Source organism: Pelobates fuscus, chromosome 8, assembly GCF_036172605.1.
Source record: "Pelobates fuscus isolate aPelFus1 chromosome 8, aPelFus1.pri, whole genome shotgun sequence".
In the NCBI taxonomy this organism is placed as follows: Eukaryota; Metazoa; Chordata; class Amphibia; order Anura; family Pelobatidae; genus Pelobates; species Pelobates fuscus.
The window spans coordinates 54220304-54242321 of NC_086324.1; the positions used below are offsets into that span (position 1 = coordinate 54220304).

General features: G+C 38.2%; 1 protein-coding gene across 3 annotated transcripts in view; it reads right to left on the minus strand.

Moving 5' to 3' along the window:
* CARF (calcium responsive transcription factor) overlaps positions 1-22018 on the minus strand; it is a 34845-nt gene extending 12827 nt beyond the window's left edge. For all 3 annotated transcript variants that reach the window (XM_063429843.1, XM_063429842.1, XM_063429841.1), the window contains exons 1-10: positions 21961-22018; positions 13689-13807; positions 12218-12346; positions 11586-11697; positions 10207-10330; positions 9086-9170; positions 7998-8187; positions 4472-4592; positions 3055-3198; positions 110-340 (exon numbers count right to left, since the gene is read on the minus strand). In XM_063429843.1, coding sequence (XP_063285913.1) covers positions 110-340; positions 3055-3198; positions 4472-4592; positions 7998-8187; positions 9086-9170; positions 10207-10330; positions 11586-11697; positions 12218-12346; positions 13689-13802 — 1250 coding nt within the window. In that variant the 5' untranslated portion in view covers positions 13803-13807; positions 21961-22018. The remainder of the gene's footprint in view (positions 1-109; positions 341-3054; positions 3199-4471; positions 4593-7997; positions 8188-9085; positions 9171-10206; positions 10331-11585; positions 11698-12217; positions 12347-13688; positions 13808-21960) is intronic.

Sequence of the window (22018 nt, forward strand, 5' to 3'; positions counted from 1 at the left end):
TATTTTACAGAAACACTTTAGAAGGCAACCCTGGAGTTTAGACTTTATGGATTCACCTGGTTTATTATACTTTTTCATTAAAATAACGTTTTGGTTTTGTGATATTTACCGTAACTGTTTTCTGACTGAATAAACTTCATAAATCCCACTGGCTACCAGCTCCCGTATCTTTTCAGCCACACGGGAATGCAGTCTAGAGGGTTGAACAGAGTTTTCCTCGCACAGAAAATCCTCCTCTTCCTCTGCAGGATTTTGAAAAGAGTTTGGAGATGGAGAAAAACAACCTGTCTCTAGGTGATGATACTCATGGGCATCCTGGTCAGGTAACTGCACATACCATCTAGGGAAGAGTACACAAAATTGGAGAGAGATTTACATGAGCATTAAGGTCAGTAATGCAATCCCCATACCAGATTGAATAGTAAATAGCAAGTGGAAAGAAACTGCTGTCATAAGAAGTTCTGACATTTAGAGAAGAGGGTGATGATCGGCAGAAGAAAATTAGTTGTTTCTGGTCTTTTTTTGTGGTATGTTCACGCAATCAAAACAGAGTATGTAGAGCTATGTTCTTGAAATCTTTTCTTGAGACCCACCCTGCTAGAACAGGTGAGTTAGCCAAAGTTTTTTTTTTGTTGAGACACAAATAAGAAGATCTGCAAATTCTGACCTGAAGACAAGTTAAATGTGTGATTCTGAAGTTCTGATAATGCTTGTAAAGTTTGGCAGCAAATAAAGAATTATACAATTATCAGAGCTATCAAGGTATTATGTATTATGTATTATGAATGCTGGCCAAAATACTAATATCAGTGTAGATAATCTATTTCTAATTAATATAATTTGGAAGAGCTTAAAATTACTTAATTGTGTAATCTATTGTGTCTAATATTGGAATATCAATTCTCCTGTATACAAAAAAAATTAAATAAATGAAATTAAAAAAAAACGTGCTTCCAAGTGAAGGCCAGTTTCTCCATGCAGATCCATCCTCTCATAAGTATGCTGCTGGAGGTGGAGTTACAGCTCTGGCAACAATGTGCTTTAACACTGTAGTGCTTAGAATAACCCTTTAAAGGGACACTCTATGTACCAAAACAACTTCCACTTAAGGAAGTAGTTTTGGTGTATATATATATATATATATATATACACACACACTTCTGTAGGCTCACTGCTCCATTATCTGTCACTTTGTTTATGCAGCCATAGTTACACCTCTCCTGGCTGAGACTCACAGTCTCCCTATATACTTTTAGAAAATAAAAATAAAAAACTAACTTGTTTTAGCTTCTATTATTGCACAGGGTGTTTAATTCATTGTGTGCTCTGTTAATACCCCGCAACAGCCTCCAGTGATTAAAGGGACACTACTGGTACCAAAACAACTTTAGCTTAATAAAGTTTTGGTTGAAAGATGATGCCCCTGCAATCTCACTGCTCAGTTATCTGCCAATTAAGAGTTAAATCACTTTGTTTCTACAGCCGTAGTCACACCTACCTGTATGTAACTTGCACAGCCTTTCCAAACACTTCCTGTAAAGAGAGCTCTAATGTTTAAACTTCCTTTATTGTACAGTCTTACAATGGGTGATTAAAGTATAATCTACATTGCAGGAGATATAAGCTTCTAAAACAAAATTAACATCTAATTGAAAATGATCTATACACACAAACTGCGTCACCAAGCTAAAGTTGTTTTGGTGCCTATAATGTCTCTTTAAAGTAAACGAGTAAACACACTGTGCTGTAAAATCTGATTGAAAATTAAGCTATTTGTTTTCATGGAGGCTGTATAGTTCATAACTAGTGGAAGTGTGGCTAGGGCTGTACAAATAGAAACAAAAATGATTTAACTGTAACTGTGAGATTGCAGCGACATGATCTGTACACTGAAACGGTGTTAGTGCTTAGAGTGTGCGTTTAACATACCACATACATCTTAAAAGGACACTTTAAGCACCATAACAACTACAATGTAATGCCCTGGTAATGGTAAAGTTATTGTTGTCCCTGTTCTGGCAAAATATTTTCAGTTTGCAAAATCTGGGGCTCCACTAGCACCAAAAGATCGGTCACTCTGCTGCTACAGAGATAATGATACTTTTTATTTTAATCATACAAATCCACACAGGGATGGTGCCTAAAATGGTTTCACAGAAATAAAAAAAAATTTAAAAAAAAGTGGACAGAGGCCACCCAATAACTCTTGCATGAGAATCATTGCAATAAGCTGTAGAGGTTATGGAGTTTAAAGTGGTCTTTTAATTACACATCTGTCACCTAACTTTAGTTTTCTAATGTTCATAGCTAGCCTGTCTGCATCTACCAAAAATTGTCCAGTTTGTGCTTACACCGTGGACAGTACTAAGCCAAAAGTTATACATTTATCACAGGAAACTGAATCTAGAAAAAGTGCAGAGGCAGGGTACAAAACTAATAAAATGAATGGAACATTTCAGCTATGAAGAAAGGTTAACAAATTTAAACCTCTTTAGTTTAGAAAAACGTCGCCTAAGAGGGGATATGATAATATTATACAAATATATCCGGGGCCAATACAAACCATTGTGTGGAAATCTATTCACAAACCGGACTTTACATACAACATGAGGTAATTTAGACTGGAAGAAAGAAGATTTCATCTAAGGCAAAGGAAATTTTTTACTGTAAGAACAATCAAGATGTGGAATTCTCTTCCTGAAGAAGTGGTTTTATCAGAATCCATACAGATGTTCAAACAGCAACTAGATGCATACTTGCAAAAACAGAATATTCAAGGATATAATTTTTCAATGTAGGCCAATAGCTTCTAGATCCAACGATTATTCTGACTGTCATTCTGGGGTCAAGAAGGATTTTTTACCTAGTTTGTTGCAAAATTGGAAGTGCTTCAAACTGGGTTTTTTTGCCTTCTTTTGGATCAACAGCAAAAAACAAATGTGAGGAAGGCTGAACTTGATGGACACAGGTCTCTTTTCAGCTATGTAACTATGTAATCCATGATGCCTAGTGTATTTTAACTCTAATGGAAAAGCAAATGCCTTCTTGCTTTACCTTAAAACTCCTTCGGTTTCTTTCATGTCCTTCTTTAACAGGTTAAAAGCCTTTTCCTGCTCCATCCTAATCAGCTTTTTGTCAATTTTTGGATCAGTGGGAACTCTGTAATTAGGAAATTTCTTCACCTTTTTTATATATATTCTGGAAAGAGAGATAAGAAAGCACAGGATTGCTTAATAATTGTCAGCAATTTATCATTTAATTTAAGAATCTCCCTGGTTTAAATTTGTAATATAAGTAATCGAAATTAAAGTTTTGAATAAAAAAATATGTGCATGCAGTACATTATACAAAATAATACCATCGAGGTGGCCTACTAGAATATGTCCAACGTGTTCCGTGAAGCTCCATCAATTGGCATGAAACATTTTCTTTATTGATATCATTAAAAAAAAAACTCAGGGAATAATTTTATAATTTGGTGAAATTGTCACACAAAAACACTTTACATTGATCAAAAGAGCTCCACCATTTGAACATTTTTTTTGTATTCTTTATTTTTGCTGTGCAGGGTAATAAATACATGCTTCGTAAAAGACATTTTAACAACAGACAGACGGATCGTCATGCAAAGTGGACCCCAGTTCAGGAAATCGGCCGACTCCCTCATCCGCAAGGCCGCCATCTGTGCTAGCAAGGCCTTATATGCAAAGTGTGGTAGATCGCCACAGAATGATATAGAGCAGGTTTATACATGCTACCACACGGTACAGCAGCAAACTACCATCACACAGGTCTGCAAATATCTTGATTTTGGGAAATAAAAACAGGATTATAGCTCAGCTGTGCAGGAGCTCATAGGAGACACGCCTGGCCAGCTTGACTGTCTGGCCCCACCCCCACCACTTTTACATTTCTAACAAAATAAAAAGAAGATAACTGGCTAATCAGGAAGAATACGCTATGTGTATGCTGAGATATGGAATGTACTGGAATTTTCCAAGTCAAAGTTACTATTGGCATAAATGTCCAAATAAACTGCCAAAAGGTTAACAAAACATATAAGCAATTGATTGCATTCTGTCAGAGTAAATTCTCTCCGGAAAACCTGGTGTGGTCAATATGTATTAGTAAACACTTAAGACAGTACAATATATTTTAATACTGCCCATGCCATATGATAATCCCTTGTGGAACAATAATTTTAGCTGCTAATTCAGTTACATAAGTCAGACATTCTTGGAAGAGGCATTGGCACGTCCTCGATTTTAGAAATGCCAAGAGAAAAATATTGTGTGATAAAAATTTGGTTGAGACCCTAGGCAGATTGTTTATCTGCTTTGAAGTTGCGTGATTTTGAGAGCATTTTTGCTTCATATTTAATACTTAAAACACATACGATTTATGTTCTGTATTTAAAATATGTGTAATGCTTTAAATAGCATGAGTTGTAATATGAGGAATGGAAACGTACCTTGCTGGACATGTTGCTTTGTACTTCTGGCTAGACGTACTCTCATTCTCTCCAGTCTTTTTAGGCTGGATTCCTTTTCTTCTCGGCCCGTATTGACATTCCATCACAATGGCTCGGCTTCCTACAAGTACAAGAGAAAAACACAAATGGGTATCTACAACCTGGACAAGAGGAACGCATTGGTGGGGAATGCAGCAAGGTTATCAATTCAATTTCAAGCTCAATTTTAACTGCTGCATACATTTTCTGTTTTATGAAAACTATAACACAGTGTTTTGGTTTTTTTAGCTTTAAAGAAAATTACTATTTAAAAATATATTTAAGAACAAACAAATTAATTTAAGTATTCCTTAAAAACTGTTCGAATGACTGGGCCTTCCTAGTTCGGCACTAAAAAGGCTAAAATCAGGTAAACACGCCTTTATTCCAGGGCCAGAGAGTTTCTGATCTGTCTCCTGTAGAGTCTTCATTGTGATGACTTGTGTCCAATGAACCGCTTTTCACAGATAGTACTGGTAACATGGTGCACTTGGACAATTGACATGATTCACCAACAATCACAACAATGAAGCATAGACAAGCTGAAGTGCTTTAAAGGAATGGAGTGTCTCGTTTATTCGTGAATGGCAGTGAATTAAAAACAGAATTGCAAAAACTATATTGAATTGCTAGCCTAAAATAAATAAGCTGCTGGCATTTAAACCAAAATCTCCCACCTGCAATATATCTCTCTTGCACATCTTAAAATTTGCAGTTTTGCATACTCTATTACTGGACTGTATAAATCCATTAGAAACTCTTATTCTCCCCACCACCCCATCATGTCACGCAATCTGTAGACAACATTGAGTAGCTACATTAACATCTCCCTTCCCCCAAATTCTATAAATCAGGTATCTCTCAACAGACCGCACTCATCCTCATCTGGATATCACTGCTCTTATTCAAGTCCATTTCAAATGCTATAAACTTATCCTCCAGCCAGGACATACATCTTTCTCTAGATCTAGGCCTTGTATATCCTCTCTTTATATACCTTAACATAAACATGTATCAAGAAAAAACTCAAAACCACTATTTGGTACATGAGTAGAGTCTTCCTTAGAAAACCAACCTAACTCCCTTTCCCTTTGTGTATTTCTTAGTAAAAAAATATCTGTGCAACATGTTCTGAAACTATTGTATGCATTGTTCTCCATACTACTATTGATACAATTTTCTCTGAATGGAATATGATTCTTTAATAAAAAGATTTACAAACTTAAAACGCAGCTGCACATCCGAGTCATGTGATGTTAGCTGGCAACTAGTAAAATGTATTGCCATCTATAAAAAAGTGTTTACATTCAAGAGAAATGTCTCAAAAATATGCTTATACCACACTACAAACACAAAGAAGAAGAATGGATGGATGGTCACAATTCCGACAGACAGAATGCTGCTATAAGTCTACTACTATAAGTCTAGAGACATCCATGCGCATCATCTCCTTCCTATGGTGAGTATCTATTTTCAAATGTGATGATACTGTCTGGTTGTCTACCCTGCACAGTGGTGTTAACTAAACTTGGTGTGGATCTACACTTGAATTGCTCAGATGATTGACATCATCTCAACTTGCAAGACCAGGGAACAAATTTCTCTGTATAATCTACACAGTGGCACATTTACTTGTTCCTAAAAATCTGATCCCTATACATAAATGCATTCCTAAATAAAGAATTAGTTAATACTGATTTTTTTTAATACAAATTTGGTATTATTTTAAACAGAATCTCTTTTTAGCGGACATATCATTGGGTTAAATTCTATATTAGTGGCTAGTTTATAGGCACATTTAATATGTTCCTGCTGTTTGGTGCACCAAGTCTTAAAAAATATTTATGACAACACAGCGATGGTGTCAGAAAATACGTATCTGGGAAACATGGCTTGACTTAAATACTACTTTAAGTCTATAACAGTGTGAGGAAATATCATCTGCAACAGATGACATTTAGAAAGTTGTTTCTGGGTCAACAGCACTGCATCATAAAAGTCAAGCAAATTTATGACTAGATGCAATGAAACTACTTTTAAATTGTTTCTCTTCAAAACAAAAACTGCACCCACTGATTTTACAGACCTATAAAAGTAATGGTTTAAATGCAGAAAATCTCTTCAGTAATGCAGAGCACTACGTAAAGGTAACGGGAAGGGGGAAGTGGAAATATAGAAAAAAAAAACTGACTTGCAAATGGAAAAATGACTGGATAAAAAGGATTGGTCATCTTTGAGTTGGTGACATTTCTATAGTTCCTCACTCCAGAAAACACTCTCAAAGTGTCTAATGTATGGATGTTCGGAGTGGAGGAATGTATAGAACACACTAACTGGTGCAGTAGTTCCAGGTACTGGCATTAATGAGCCCTTAGGTATATTCTTCCAATGAGACAAGGTGCAATGTATACATTTTGCATACTAGTAGTTTGCATTGTATGTCAGGCCATGCCACGACAGCCCCACATGCAATGCAAAATGACTGCAAACAAGTTAACAAAGAAAAAACACAAATAGCACAACTAAGTAGTGAACATTAAATTAGATTTTCGTTAGACACAAACATGCAAAGTGGCAGTGCATTGTTAAAAGATAGCCATTGAAGTAACACAGCTGCCTGATGGAAAGATGTACCCTGCCCAGCAACGCAAGTTATGAAAGAATGGGCCACATTCTAAAAGGACACTATAACTGGCAGCCTCATCATAGAGGTAGTATGGAACCCTACCCCTAACAACCCCTACATGATAGATTCTGAAGTCCGATGGAGGTCTGTACACAATTTTTGAATTCTCAGAGACAGCAATATTAAAAGGCATGGAAGAGCATGTGATACATCCAGCATTCAATCAAAAACTACCATCAGACGGTAAGCTACAAGTATTGGGCAGGGAAGAGACAGGTGCTATTTTTTGTTGCAAACTACTAAATGTTGAAAGACATTCTATTTTAAATACAAGGAAAGGCTTGATTTGCAATTTCAGAATCACCTCCACAATTTAGAAGACATTCAGGGTTATTCAATAAAGTGAGAATTCAGAGTGAATTTCAAATTTAAGGTCCAAATAGCTGAACTGCAAAAATTCTAAGTTATGCTTTCCGTTTGGCTAATTTGGCCTTTGAGAGTTCTAGAACAATGAGAAAATGGTAAGGCGTGAGTTTAAAATCACTACATGCTGTAGTGGTTATGGTGTTTGAATGTTCTTCTTTGTAAAACAGAAAACCATTGCAATGCCGTACCGATAATACTGTGAGTACAGAGCAGTAAATACAGAGTTGTCATATTGTATCCTTCACAGGCTCTGGTTCAAAACAAACGTATTGTAGAACTGTCCCACTAAAATGCTGCCCAAATATTGTCCGCGTAGTTCTGTGCCAGTTTTAGAAGATGTCTTAAACTGTACTTTGACTGATTTAGTAAAAATATAAACAAATGAAAGAAAAAGCAATAGAACACTAGAATATCCTTTACAATATATGGTATTACCTGCATTGACAAATGGGATTCCATCGTATGGGACATACTGTGACTTCCACATTAAACGGGCAGAAGGCTTGGCTGGACTTGGTGACTGCCGCGTCCCCCAGACGCTCTGAGTTTGCTGTTTGTGCAGGCCTAATACACTCATCAGCTCAGCCTCACTCAGACAGTACCCACGGTAGGAGTCTCCAATCCTCTGCAAAGGGAATCATTGAAATGTTATTCTCTCATGTGAAAGAGTAAACAGTCTTGAACTACAAAGTCTTCCGTACGTATTACTCCATAAATATTTAAAGAGAGGGCTGCAACTTTACACAGTGTGCAGCCAAATACGCTAAAGTCTCAAATTATTGTAATGTCTGCTGCTGAAACATTCAGCAACCACTTTGCCACAAATAAAAACTACAATGACATAGCAACCAAATTCATATTATTATTTAAAAGAGCTGCCCATGCACCATAGCCACTATATATTGTAATTAGGCTCCAGGTGCCATACTTCAGTTCTTAGTTAAACTAAATTCAAGTGGTTTGACAAAAAAGGGGAATCCTGCGGCACTTCTGTCCAGTCCCTGCTTCTCAGTATTGTAAATCCAGATGTTTTGCATTAGCAGGATCTATTTTATGCAGATTTTAAAATCATGCATTATCTGAGTGGGTCATCCAATGAATGGCATTAAAATATGGATGACATTTATAATTTGAATGTGGAAATTCTAGCAAACAGGGGAAGGGCCGCAGGTAGCTAGGAAACTTTTTTTTTTCAAATTGTGATGGAAGATACAAACACCCCTTCACAGCTGACATTTTTGCAGGACTAGAAATGGCAATCATGGAAGGTAGTTCCAGACAAAATCAGGATTTAATCTAGAAGCAGCAGCGGAACTAGCGTTGGTGCAGCTGCACTGGGCCCTTAGGTGTTGGAGGCCCATTGAATAGTCCATGAACTAAGGGCAAACCACAGAAATGTCTGATCAGGGGCCTGGTCGTATCATAGGAATGAAGATGATACATTTGATATGAATGTGTTATGTTCATTTTAAAATGTATTAAAAAAAATAAATAAATAAATAAATAATTAAAAGGAACTTTACCTCACAGCCACGGAGCCGACGAGCCCATAGAGGGATGTTTGGTGGCAAGGGTTGCAGTGGCTTTTGAAACTGGTCTACGGGCGATCTGAAAAAAAATACAAAAATAATAATAATAATGAATGGCTACCGGTACAAGCTAATGAATATGTAAACAATCCTGGTAGTCTTTTCAACCATCTGTTCTTGTATTAAATCTGGTGCAAAGATTTACACATCTGGAAGTCTTATCAGAGAATGGGTTTATGACTTCTTACTTAAAAAGGCAATAGGGCCTGTGCTGTTATGAGCATGTATTTTATTACATGATTTGTATCTATATCTATTATTATTTCTGGGAAAAATAAATAAAGAAGGGGGAAGGTAAAGACAAAGACTCTGGACAAGCTTTTACACTCATCATAATACATTTCAATACTTTGATCATCATCGTATATCCACATTCTAAAACAAATAGGCCGACCAACTGGCACGAGTATTATTTAAGCACAACACTCAAGTTTTGACAGTCGCATTAATAGACCACAAATCCAGAATCTCATTCACTAATTTCCCAGCAATTAGTAAGAAAAGGCCATAGCTACATCGACACAGGCAACAGTAATACGAATTACTTAAAACTTAGACCTAATGTAGCTTAATACATATGGGACAAAACAGCACTATTGCCATTCTATGCATAAGCCTCGGAACATACAATGGAAGGGAAGAAAAAATATATTCTTAAAATAGGTAACATCATATCTGGCAGAAAGTATTGACTTTCTATGCCAGGACTTAGAAATGTTCCTGGAACTGAATGCATTAATTGGAACATTCTGTCTGCCTTTGGTCATGTGCTTTAATGTGTGCAGAGTTCATAGATGTGAGAATGCCAGCACTTAATATTACTATTTATGAACACTCCTGATCTGAGAAAATGTAGATAAGTTGCAAATGATGAAAATACTAATAGGCGAATGAAGATTTAAGATTCTAACACATCTCTCCGTGACTACAATATGTGTGGTTTCTGTTCATACAGCAGGTGCGCAAGAATCTAATTTCATTCGCTTATTGTATTCTTGCAAAATAGTTTTTTTACTTTATCAACATTGGCCACATGGCAGTAGACATCTATTTACCTGTTGGATGGTGACCTTGACAAAGCCAGTGAGGAGTTGGTGTGAATGATAAGGTTACCGGCATTGACTGGCACAGCAGTGTCCGCTGCAGGCTGCAGGTTGTCACTACTCTGTTCTGTAGGGTCTTCACGTCATTTAAAAAACAGCGTGAGAAAAACATTGAGAAAGGCGCATCAATTAGACTTTGTATTAAAAAATTATCGACTATCCACTATCCATCTTCAGCCCAAAAAGTTGTGCACTATCTACCTAGAGCCCAAGTCAGTTATACATTATCCACGTACAGCCCAATCACCTGTGAATTATCTACTAACAGTTCAAGCCAACGATTTACTTTCTACCCATCATCCAAGCCACCTATGGATCATTTGACCATAATATGCAGTGTTAAAGGACCACTGTAGGCACCCAGACCACTTCAGCTCAATGAAGTGGTCTGGGTGCCAGGTCCCTCTAGTTTTAACCCCTTAAGGACACATGACGGAAATATTATGTCATGATTCCCTTTTATTCCAGAAGTTGTGTCCTTAAGGGGTTAACCCTGCAGCTGAAAACATAGCAGTTTCAGAGAAACTGCTATATTTACACTGAGGGTTAATCCAGCCTCTAGTGGTTGTCTCACTGACAGCCACTAGAGATCACTTTCACGATTCGACGCTGGACGTCCATAGGAAAGCATTGAGTAATGCTTTCCTATGGGCGGTTTGAATGCGCGCCCATGCGCTTACGTTGGCAGGAGGAGGAGAGTTCCCCAGCACCGAGGGAGCATGGCGCTTGAGAAAGGTAAGTGGCTGATGGGGTTTTAACCCCTTCAGCCCAGCGGGAGGGAGGCCACGAGGGTGGGGGGGACCTAAGGACTACATAGTGCCAGGAAAACGAGTTTGTTTCCTGGCACTATAGTGGTCCTTTAACTAGTTGTGAAGAAATAATAAACAGAGAATCATTCATGTCTTAAAATTGAAAGCAATGAAAATATGTTGAAGCTACAGTTTTTCAACAATGGCAGTTATACGTTACTATTGGTCGATGTATAGATGTTGTTTACTCAGTCTGTATGAGATGTGTTCATGTTATAATGATTGATCTTCAATGACGAATGCGTTACCCAACCAATTAAAAAAAATGCTTGAGAGGCCACACATAACTACTAGCATTAACAGAAAGATAAAATATACTTATTACTTCCACTTTCCTTCAACCCTTGTTTACATCAGATTTTGGTCATGTTAAAGTCACATTTAATTGCAGTTTATACTCTTTTGATGCTTGGTTAGTGAGTAAGTATAAATATATATATTTTCTTTCTTTTTTCAAAAAGGGGATGGGCTTAAGAATAGCATACAAATTATAACAAGTATATATATATATATATAACTCACTCGGTGAGTCTTGGATTTGCCCATGAGGAATAATTAGCTGAGCTGTTCCTGATTGGCTGGAAGGAATAACATGAAACACTTGTCCATTTTCTGATTCGCTGGTCAAGATCATCTGTGACCGTCAACAAGAAAGGAGGCACATTATAATGTACAGGAAAAAATGACATGAATAATGCCAGCATTATACACTATTACAATCTAAACAAGCTATGTTATTGGCATCAGTTAAACAATTAACCAGTGGGGCAAAAAAACAAACGTTAACATATTCTGGAAACAGATCATAAACTCAGTAAGTATACATTGTAAACAGAAACGCCAAAAACATTTTTTACCTTAGCAAGGCAACGCAAACATATGGTTGTTCTGAATTCACCTATGAAAACCGACCTTTGCAGTAAAATATCATTTTAATTGAGAAAAAAAAAACCAGTAATTTAGAAAATAGAGTATAATATTTTTCCATTGCTGTCTTTATCCAAAGACGACAAAAGTTCAGTTATCGTTTTACTCTGTGAGGAATATAATTGTATTGCATAGTATATTTATATATATATATATATTCTATAATACACGATTGTTCATTTAACAATAAATAGCTCTTGCAACGGACATAGGTAAGAAAAGGTTACCATTTGTTGACTATTTCCAGGGAGTGCCTGAATCTCATAATGAATAGAATTTCCATGTTGATCGATGAAATGGTACTGCTCGGTCAAGGCCGATAGCTGTTGGTTTGTGGTGTCAGGACATAGTGAAACCTGGTAATTACGAGAACATACACATTATCACTCGTCATTATCAAGAAATGTAACAAATTAAGTTTTTGTTATGGCACTATAAAATCCATTTTATATGGCAAAAAAATTAAAACATGTAATTGTCATAAAAGGTGCAGGTCTACCTGACCTAATTACAAGCATCAATGACTATTATGTAGAAATCTAATTTTATATATATATATATATATATATATATATATATATATATATATATATATTTGTAGTGTGTGGTTATGTAGTGTAATTGGGAATATGTGTAACAATTTTTTTTTTTTTGTGTGTGCATGTGTCACTGGGTACGTGTGTAGTGGCTGTAAATGTACTGGGTGTCTGTGAGCCTACCTATGAATGCATAATATGTGATGGTATCGATTTACATATATAGTTTTGCTCACTTTTGTTTTCATTTAAAAGTAGCCATTTTTAGCCATGAATGAGCCCAGCCACAGTGCAAGCTCTCTCAAAGATATATATATTTCTGCTCGGAATCTCTATTATATGTTAATGGAATGTAGAGGAGAAGCAAAGTTGGTTGAGGTGTGCCGAAAAAAACGTACGAGTTGGCCTGTAAAAAAGAGGGCCCACAAAGAGAAATGTGTAAAGGAGGGTGTAGGTGGGTGGGGTCAAAACAGCTGGAACGGCAAAGGTAAGTAGGGGGGTAGGATTTATATAGGGTCATAACTTTTCCCACAAATTCAGGCCAACTGGCCTTCCAACATATACATACGGTATATCTAATAATTAACTGCGTGGTATATTAAAATATTTCATTATTTGGGAGACATCCTTTACTTCGTCAACTGGGTAAATATTAAATTTTTCCCAAATAGAACACTAAAAAATATTGAATGATTTTTTTTATGTTTTTAATATCTTTTATTTGTAATCACAGCTTAAAATACAGAAAATTAGATTTCAGAGCAGCTGTAAAATTTTCTGAAGTTCTAACTTATGGTCTCTATACCTTTCTTTGAGAGAGCTTGCACTGTGTCTGGGCTCATTCGTGGCTAAAAATGGCTACATTTAAATGAAAAAAAAAGTGAGCAAAACTATATATGTAAATGGATACCATCACATATTATGCATTCATTCAGGTAGGCTCACAGACACCCAGTACATTTACAGCCACTACACACTTACCCAGTGACACATGCACACACACACAAAAAAAAATTGTTACACATATTCCCAATTACACTACATAACCACACACTACAAATATAATAGTACAATCACTAACACATATTATTACATTAGAGATCAGCAGCATTTTTTTTTTTTTACTTGAGTAGAGTTCTGGAAAGGCATGTCTTTTACTGACCTGAAGATCCAGATTTTGTGTAGCTGAGTGAACCTCTGTGTTGTTGCAGGTTATAAGTAAATCTGTTGAGCACGGCAGGGCATCTGTCACCACTTCAGTGCTGTCCATCTCCATTTGTACTGCAAAAGGAGAGAACAAAGGATCTCCAATGTTATATCACATAGGTCAAAATAAAATCATCTGTCTCCATTAAAAGACCACTATAGTGCCAGGAAAACAAACTTGTTTTCCTGGCACTATAGTGTTAATAGGTCTCCCCCCACCCTCATGGCCCTCCTCCCGCCGGGCTATAGGGGGAGGAAGGAGCTAAATGCTCACTCTCCTCCTCCTCCCGACGTCATCGGCTGAATGCGCATGCGCAGCAAGAGCCGCGCGCGCATTCAGTCAGTCCATAGGAAAGCATTTCTAAATGCTTTCCTATAAACGCTGGCGTCTTCTCACTGTGAAAAATCACAGTGAGAAGCGCGGAAGCGCCTCTAGCGGCTGTCAATGAAACAGCCACTAGAGGCTGCATTAACCCATATGTAAACATAGCAGTTTCTATGAAACTGCTATGTTTACAGCAGGCAGGCTTAACCCTAGATGGACCTGGCACCCAGACCACTTAATTAAGCTAAAGTGGTCTGGGTGCCTATAGTGATCCTTTAATGCTGTAAAATTTGAAAGGTCACATTTGAGCTATGTATTTTGTATGTGTGGCTGTCCTGGGACAGCTAGAGCATGTCATCCAAATTAAAGGGACACTATAGTCACCAGAACTACTACAGCTTAATGTATAATCATTCCCTGCAGACATTTTCATGTACATTACCCCCTGGGGGAGGCATAGGCAACCTTCAGCACTCCAGATGTATTGGACTACACCTCCCATGATGCTTTGCCAGCATTATGGGTGTAAGAGCATTATGGGGGATGTAGTCCACAACATCTGGAGTGCCGAAGGTTTCCTATACCCGTCCTAAGGACACCTCCAGTGGCCACTTCTCAGATGGCTACTAGTGTGCAGCACTGCCATTCACTATCTCCACGCTCTGCATTAAGGTGCTGAATTTCTATCATAGAGATGCATTTATTCAACGCATCTCTATGAAGAGGTGCTGATTGGCCAATCCAGAGTTTGGCTCCGCCCGTATCCCACTTCCTTGCCGATATAAGTCAATCCAATGCTTTCCCTATGAGGAAAAAAATAAAATATACATATTCCAGTGTCCTTCTTCCCTTGTTTACATCAGACTTTGGTCAAATGGGAAAGCACTAGAATGGCAAAATCATAAATTCTGATGTCAACAAAAAGGCACACTGGGGGCAGTGCCAGTTTCAGTACATTTTAGGAGGGGGGAGGGCTAGCCACCTACATGGTGGTTTTAACACTATAGGGTCAGGTATACATATTTGTGTTCCTGACCCTATAGTGTTCCTTTAATGTAACTCCCAAGGCTCTATGGCACAACTGCCCGCGCAAGTATGCACGCATATGGAATTTCTGAGCAGCTGTCTGAGTGTGCCTCCCTCCATGGACGTTTGTTTGATACTTCCAGAAAACTGACGATTCAGCTCTAAAATGTGCATTCACTCAGGGGGGAGAGCTGTTGTATATTAATAGAGGTTTTATTCACTAGACAGGGAATTTAGAATGATATTGCAAAAATTGCGAACTGACCAACTTAATTAGAAACAAATTGCAAAAATTAGTCAAGCATTGTTCAGCTGGGAAAAAAAAAATAAACATAGATTTTTCTCAATTTAACCTAAAGCTTAAATTTCATTGGCATTTCATGAGATATCGTTGTGCAGTAAATAAATCCCAGATAGTTTTTTTTCACGGAGAGAAAACTTCACATTCTCTCTGTGCTGTGGAGAATATGTGGACTTTTGGAGCTGTATTCACCAAACACAAAATTGTAGTGAACTATAAAATGGAATTGCAAAATTTAGGCAAAAAATAGCCATGCTGCATCCATAGCTTAGTTGGCGAAGTTTTCGAAATCTGCAATTAAGTTTTCAATTTATTAGTTACCGTTTAGTGAATAAACCCTTCAGATTGCTGCACTGGAGTAAAAGAAGCAAAAACATAAGAAATTAAATAAAATATATGGCAAGGAAAATTAGACACTCTCAGGCTTCTTCACTGTACTGGGATTGTATGCAATAATCTGTCATTAAAGAAACATTCCAAGCACCATGGTTATGGTGCCAAGAGTGTCCTTGCAGCCCATTCTAAGTAGTCAAATGATTTGGCTTCTTACCTGGGGTTTGCCGGATTAGCCGGACACTCTCTGCTAGCCCTCAGATCAAGAAAGCTAATGGAAGTTTTTCCTTAGTTGCTTCCAGCTCTCCATGATCAGTAGTGAGGGAGGGGAGCGACCACCAGTGGGCTGCAGGTCCTACAACGGTTTGACTGCTTACAATGTGGGGCAGGGGATGCCAGGGCACTCCTGGCACCATATCCATTACAGTACATTGAAGTGGTTAGGCTACTTGGAGTATTTCTATGATTCCCATTTGCTAGCAGTGGGGAATGTCCCGTAGAAAGTCGGTGTAGGTTATAATATGTCACTTATGTTTTATAAAGTGTTCTTGTTTTCACAAGTTACATAGCAGAGGGACCATGGATGCTGTAGGTGTTAGTTCTAATAATAAGAATCCCAGGTACCTGTACTCTCTGCTCCCCACGTATAGCTGGGTAAACTCAAGTAAATGTATGCTATTTTTCTAACTGCTCAGACTGGCTGTGTATGTATGGTGTCTGTCATGTCAGACCAAGCATGTGCAGTAAGCCAACACACAGAGGGTGTAACACTTCCACAGTTATTCCTTAAACTGTGATTTGTCCGAATTAAACAGAGAATTGCACATTTTAAGGCAAAAGGGACAGCTTGGAAAACAATTTAAATTTTCTTAGGAATTCCCTTCAATTCACAGTTTATTGAATATCCCAGTGTAAATAAAGGTGAATTGTAATATATAAATGTAATGCACAGGAAACAAAAAGGACAGTAAAGAGCTTTTTCTTGTAGTTTGTCCATGATAGAACCAGACTCGGGGTTATAAATAATACTCTTGTTCATATTAGGTCATTCTTCTTGCTCCATTTTACCTATATCTGTGGAATGTACATGAATTGGTACTGTTTTATCTCCCATATACATGCATTTGCTGATTATCTCTGTTATCTCTCACATACATGCGCATGCTTTGTGTAAATTAATTGTGTGTGCTGCTCATTAAAAGGACACTATAGCCACCCAGACCACTTTATTTCAATGTCCAATCCCCTTAAAGGACCACTATAGGCACCCAGACCACTTCAGCTTAATGAAGTGGTCTGGGTGCCAGGTCCAGCTAGGGTTAACCTATTTTTTTTTATAAACATAGCAGTTTCAGAGAAACTGCTATGTTTATAAATGGGTTAATCCAGCCCTCAAATCCTCTAGTGGCTGTCTCACTGACAGCCGCTAGAGGTGCTTGCGTGATTCTCACTGTGAAAATCACAGTGAGAGCACGCAAGCGTCCATAGGAAAGCATTAATAACCATAATGCTTTCCTATGAGACCGGCTGTATGCGCGCGCAGCTCTTTCCGCGCGTGCGCATTCAGCCAAATGGGAGGAGAGGAGGAGGATCGGAGGAGAGCTCCCCGCCCAGTGCTGGAGAAAGGTAAGTTTTAACCCCTTTCCTCTCCCCAGAGCCCGGCGGGAGGGGGTCCCTGAGGGTGGGGGCACCCTCAGGGCACTATAGTGCCAGGAAAACGAGTATGTTCTGATAAACTATAATAATTACATTGCAGGGTGAAGAGAGCCTCTAGTGGCTGTCAGACAGCCACTAGAGGCACTTCCTGGTGGTTAGATGATTTTTGGTTAACTTATAGATGCTAGACGTCCACATGCTCTGCAAGAGCACATCTAGCATTGGTAAAATTCCCATAGGAAAGCATTGCAGCAATGCATTACTGTAAGGAGGGCCTAATGTGCTTGATGCACATGTGCATAAGCCCCCCACCCCCATTGGGTGACGTCGGAGAATGTGGAGCGCCAACCCAGCGCTGAAGGAGATTGGCGCTGGAATCGGGTAAGTACAATAAAGTTTTTTTTTTAACCCTTACAGTATGGGAGGCGCAAGGGAACTATATAGTGTTAGAAATACAACTTTGTATTTCTAGCACAATAGTATTCCTTTAATATACATTTGCCCTACTTCAATAGGGCATTTGATGTCCTGTTAGGCCCATCTATTAGGGGTAGGGTGAATGCCTGAATGACTTGTAGATCTGTTTCTGTGAGGACACACAATCTTTCCTTGTCATCTTGTTTCCTTCGCATGGTGTACTATGGAACATGGAAAGCAGCAGACCAGAACATCAGTGATGGATGATTGTGGGTCCTGGTGAATTGACCAGATGTCACACTGGTGAAAGTGGTGGGATCTTGAACGAAGATTGAACCTCCCCTAATGACCCAGTACACCCCAAGTAAACCTGAGAGGTTAGCAACTGATGGTTTCAAGCTTCTTACCTCTTACAGGAAACAATATATATCATTTTTTCATTCTTGTTGTGCATAGAAAATGCAGGTAGGTTTGCGATGCAGCAATAGTAATAAGATATACGGTACATCAGGATACAAAAGGGAGACCAATAGTGCAGATTGAAAATTAAAAACACATAATAAAAAACTAAAATACACTCACAAACAAACGTGAAAAATAGGCAGGGTATAATCAGTCTTCTTCAGATGCTTCTTCCCTTCTCAGTGTGGAGGGAAGAAGCATCTGAAGAAGACTGATTATACCCTGCCTATTTTTCACGTTTGTTTGTGAGTGTATTTTAGTTTTTTATTATGTGTTTTTAATTTTCAATCTGCACTATTGGTCTCCCTTTTGTACTTTTTAGGTTGTGCTTTTTAGTGTTTTATATTTATGATATCGAAGACATTGAGGAGTCTTTGCACCTCCTGAATTGGGGTATTTATATTTTATATTATTTTCCCCGTTTGATAGCCACAAGGGTTGTTTTGCATTTTCTGCAAATCACTTCATTTTTATACATCAGGATACGCAGCGAAACAATGGTGTGACATTTGAGAATATTTGCACAATGTTTTAAAATATGTAGAACTCCAGCTAGGTACACATGCCTAACAAGTAAAGTGAAACAATGCTTACAAAAAGCTAGCCATCTAGATATGGAGATTGCTGATTGAAAAAGAATGCTATAAAACATGCGAGACGGTCATATGATAAACGTCACTGGGACTGAATGTTCTGTTATGTTACTATACCACACCTAACAAATTAAGAGAAAAGAAAAGAGAAACGTTATATGTAAGCAATAATGCTACTGAGAAAGGTGATTGTATGGTCAGCCAATTCCTAGAATTGGGAAGAGCTGGATGTATGCATGGAGTCCACCATGAGTATCAGTAGTGCGGGAACAGGGTGAGGCCCTCCTGCCCCAGGCCTGCACAAGGACCTGCATCTTCACATCACAGACTTGGGTTCTCTGTGAGTCCAAGTCCTTCCCCATCGGGGAACAGCAGAGGGCCCCAGTCTGGGGATGCCCAATCCTCCACCTGTGGCCCTCTGACTAGGCGGGCCAATTGAGATAGAAACATATATTGTATAAATGCTGTGCCCGGAGGGGGCTCAGCTTCCCTTTGATCTCTACCACTCAGGTCTCCCTTTTGGTGTTGTAGCAGTGGGGCTGCTGCTCGTTCCTTCAAAGTTACCCAGAATATATCAAAGACACACTCTGCCAATAACTTCCATCCAAACTTGGAAAGAATTGATATTTTCTCAATATGCAAATGCCAAAAATTCATACATATTTGAATATGTCACAGGGTAGAGTTTTTAAGAAACATATTATATTGAAGTATATTTGTCCCTTTAAGATATATTTAATGCTGACAGTGAACTAAAAAGTAAAATCTATAGTGAAACTTGAATTTGCTTTACCTACTGGTAAAGGTTGTCTCGAGTTTTACGAACTTACTAAGGGGATACTTACATTGTCATAGACTCTAAAATTTCCTGTTGTAGGTCTACTTAGCATATTAGCATTTTCAATACATAATTTAAAATCTGATTTCAAAAATCAGCTTGACTACAAACTCATTTTACAGTAGTAACTTAATTTCAGCATTCAATAAATGATATAGGGTGGTCTATTCATGTACAGATGAATAATTAAAGCCAAAACACAAACTGACCAACTTAATTAAAATGTTATACTTTTCCACCTAACTTACCAAATAAAACCAAATAAGCAATTTTGAACTAAATGTGCAAATTCTAACAACTCATCCCATAAAGGGACAATCTAAACACCAAAACAATTTTAGCTTAATGGAGTGGTTTTGGTGTGTAGATCATGCTACTACTGCTCAATTATATGCTATTTAGGAGTTAAGTCGCTTTGGTTATACAGTTCTAGCCACACCACCCCTAGATGTGACTCACATAGCCTCCCTAAACAGTTCCTGAAACATTTTTAAGGTTTAATTACTGCAGTGTGTTTAATTTAGAATTCCTAATCTTCCATTTTGTTGATAACCTGCTACAGCCTCCTATAAGTGATTAAAGTTCAACTAACAGAGTAGGTTATAAGTAGATATTCTACACACCAGAACAGCTTCATTAAGCTAAAGTTGTTTTGGTGCATAGAGTATAACCCTGCTAATGCTCCGGGTATTATAAGATGCATTACGAGATAAAGGAAGCATTGCTTGCTCTGCCATTGATAAAGTATCTTACTAAACGTGTTCAGGATAACTCTAGGACAGACATAGGCAACCTTCGGCACTCCAGATGTTTTGGACTACACCTCCCATAATGCTTTGTCAGCATTATGGGTGTAAGCATTATGGGGGGTGTAGTCCACAACATCTGGAGTGTCGAAGGTTGCCTATCCCTGCTCTAGGACAATGGTTTCCAAACCGGTCCTCAAGGTACACATACCAGTACAGGATTTAAGAATTACCCAGCTGTGTCTAAGGTGTTTTTATAAAATAATATTTTTAAACACCTTGACACAACTGGGTAATTCCTAAATCCTGGACTAGTAGGCGTGCTTTGAGGACTAGTTTGGAAACCACTGCTCTGGGATCTTAGGGTGTCCCCCTTCCTTTCTTTTACATGCAAAGATATTTTAAGGCGTTGAAATATTGCTTTCTTTGCATTATACTCTTGTGGATTTATGCCATGTCTGCACTACTCAAATTAAACTGGCACAGCAAGGAATTTTTCCTTTATTTCATAATGCGTCTAAGCGAGCGAGCACAGTGTACATACTTTTTATCTGCTAGTTAAACAACTTCAGGAAGCATTTGATCACGTGTTGGAGAATTTTAAAAGTACGTGGATACTGATGTATAAATAGATCCTTTAGAAAGTTACATCTTTCTGATACATTGTTAACACTGGACCAACTGCTCAGAAGAGATACTGGAATGTATTCCCTAAACACCAAACTGAAGTGAATTGAAAGCACAAAATACAGACTTCTATAGCAAACTGTCACTGTAGCAGAGTTGGGAGAATTTATACCAAACCAGCATTTTCTGACTAGATTTTTAAAACTTGGTTTTCAGTTCACTACAACTACTGAATAAACCCTATTTACTTTAAATATTTACAAAAAAAAAAAAAAAAATCTTGCAAACCGAAACATCAACCACAACATAAAGGGCAATATAGATGGTTTGAAGAAATTCTCCAATTCAGAAATTCTACCATTCTACGTAGAGCCCAAAGCTGTACTATCAGACTTTATTTTTTTAAATGAAAGGCCTAAATAGCCAAACTATTGTAAATCATGCGAAATAAGTTGGCGCTATATAAATTCCAATAATAATAATAAAAACACCACTGACTTGGAGAATGTTTTCAATTTAGCTATTTTGACCTACAATCTGAAATTCACATTGAATTCCCTGGCAATTCACACTTAAACAAAAACAAACCCCCCCAAAAAACCTCTGTACATGATTAGAGAACCATGGAGGCTCCTGCAGTGGCACCCCTCCTGTCTAACCCTGCTTAGTGACACACAGAGCTATATTCAGACTATACTAGGAGGAACCCGCCATATTTGAAGAATCCTAAACAATAAGGCTGATCAGGAAGCTGGCTGAAACCCCAGGACTAGAGGGACTAATACTACACGGGACCCCACAGCGCGCACACGTCCCTCTCTCTCCCCGGCCCCACAGGGCACTGGGAAGGAGGGGAGTTCACCAGCAGCCCAAAGAGAGAAAATTCAAAACGAGTCTACTCAACCTCGTCTTGGCTTTCGCCGACACCACCATGGAGACCGACCGGAACACTGCGCATGCGC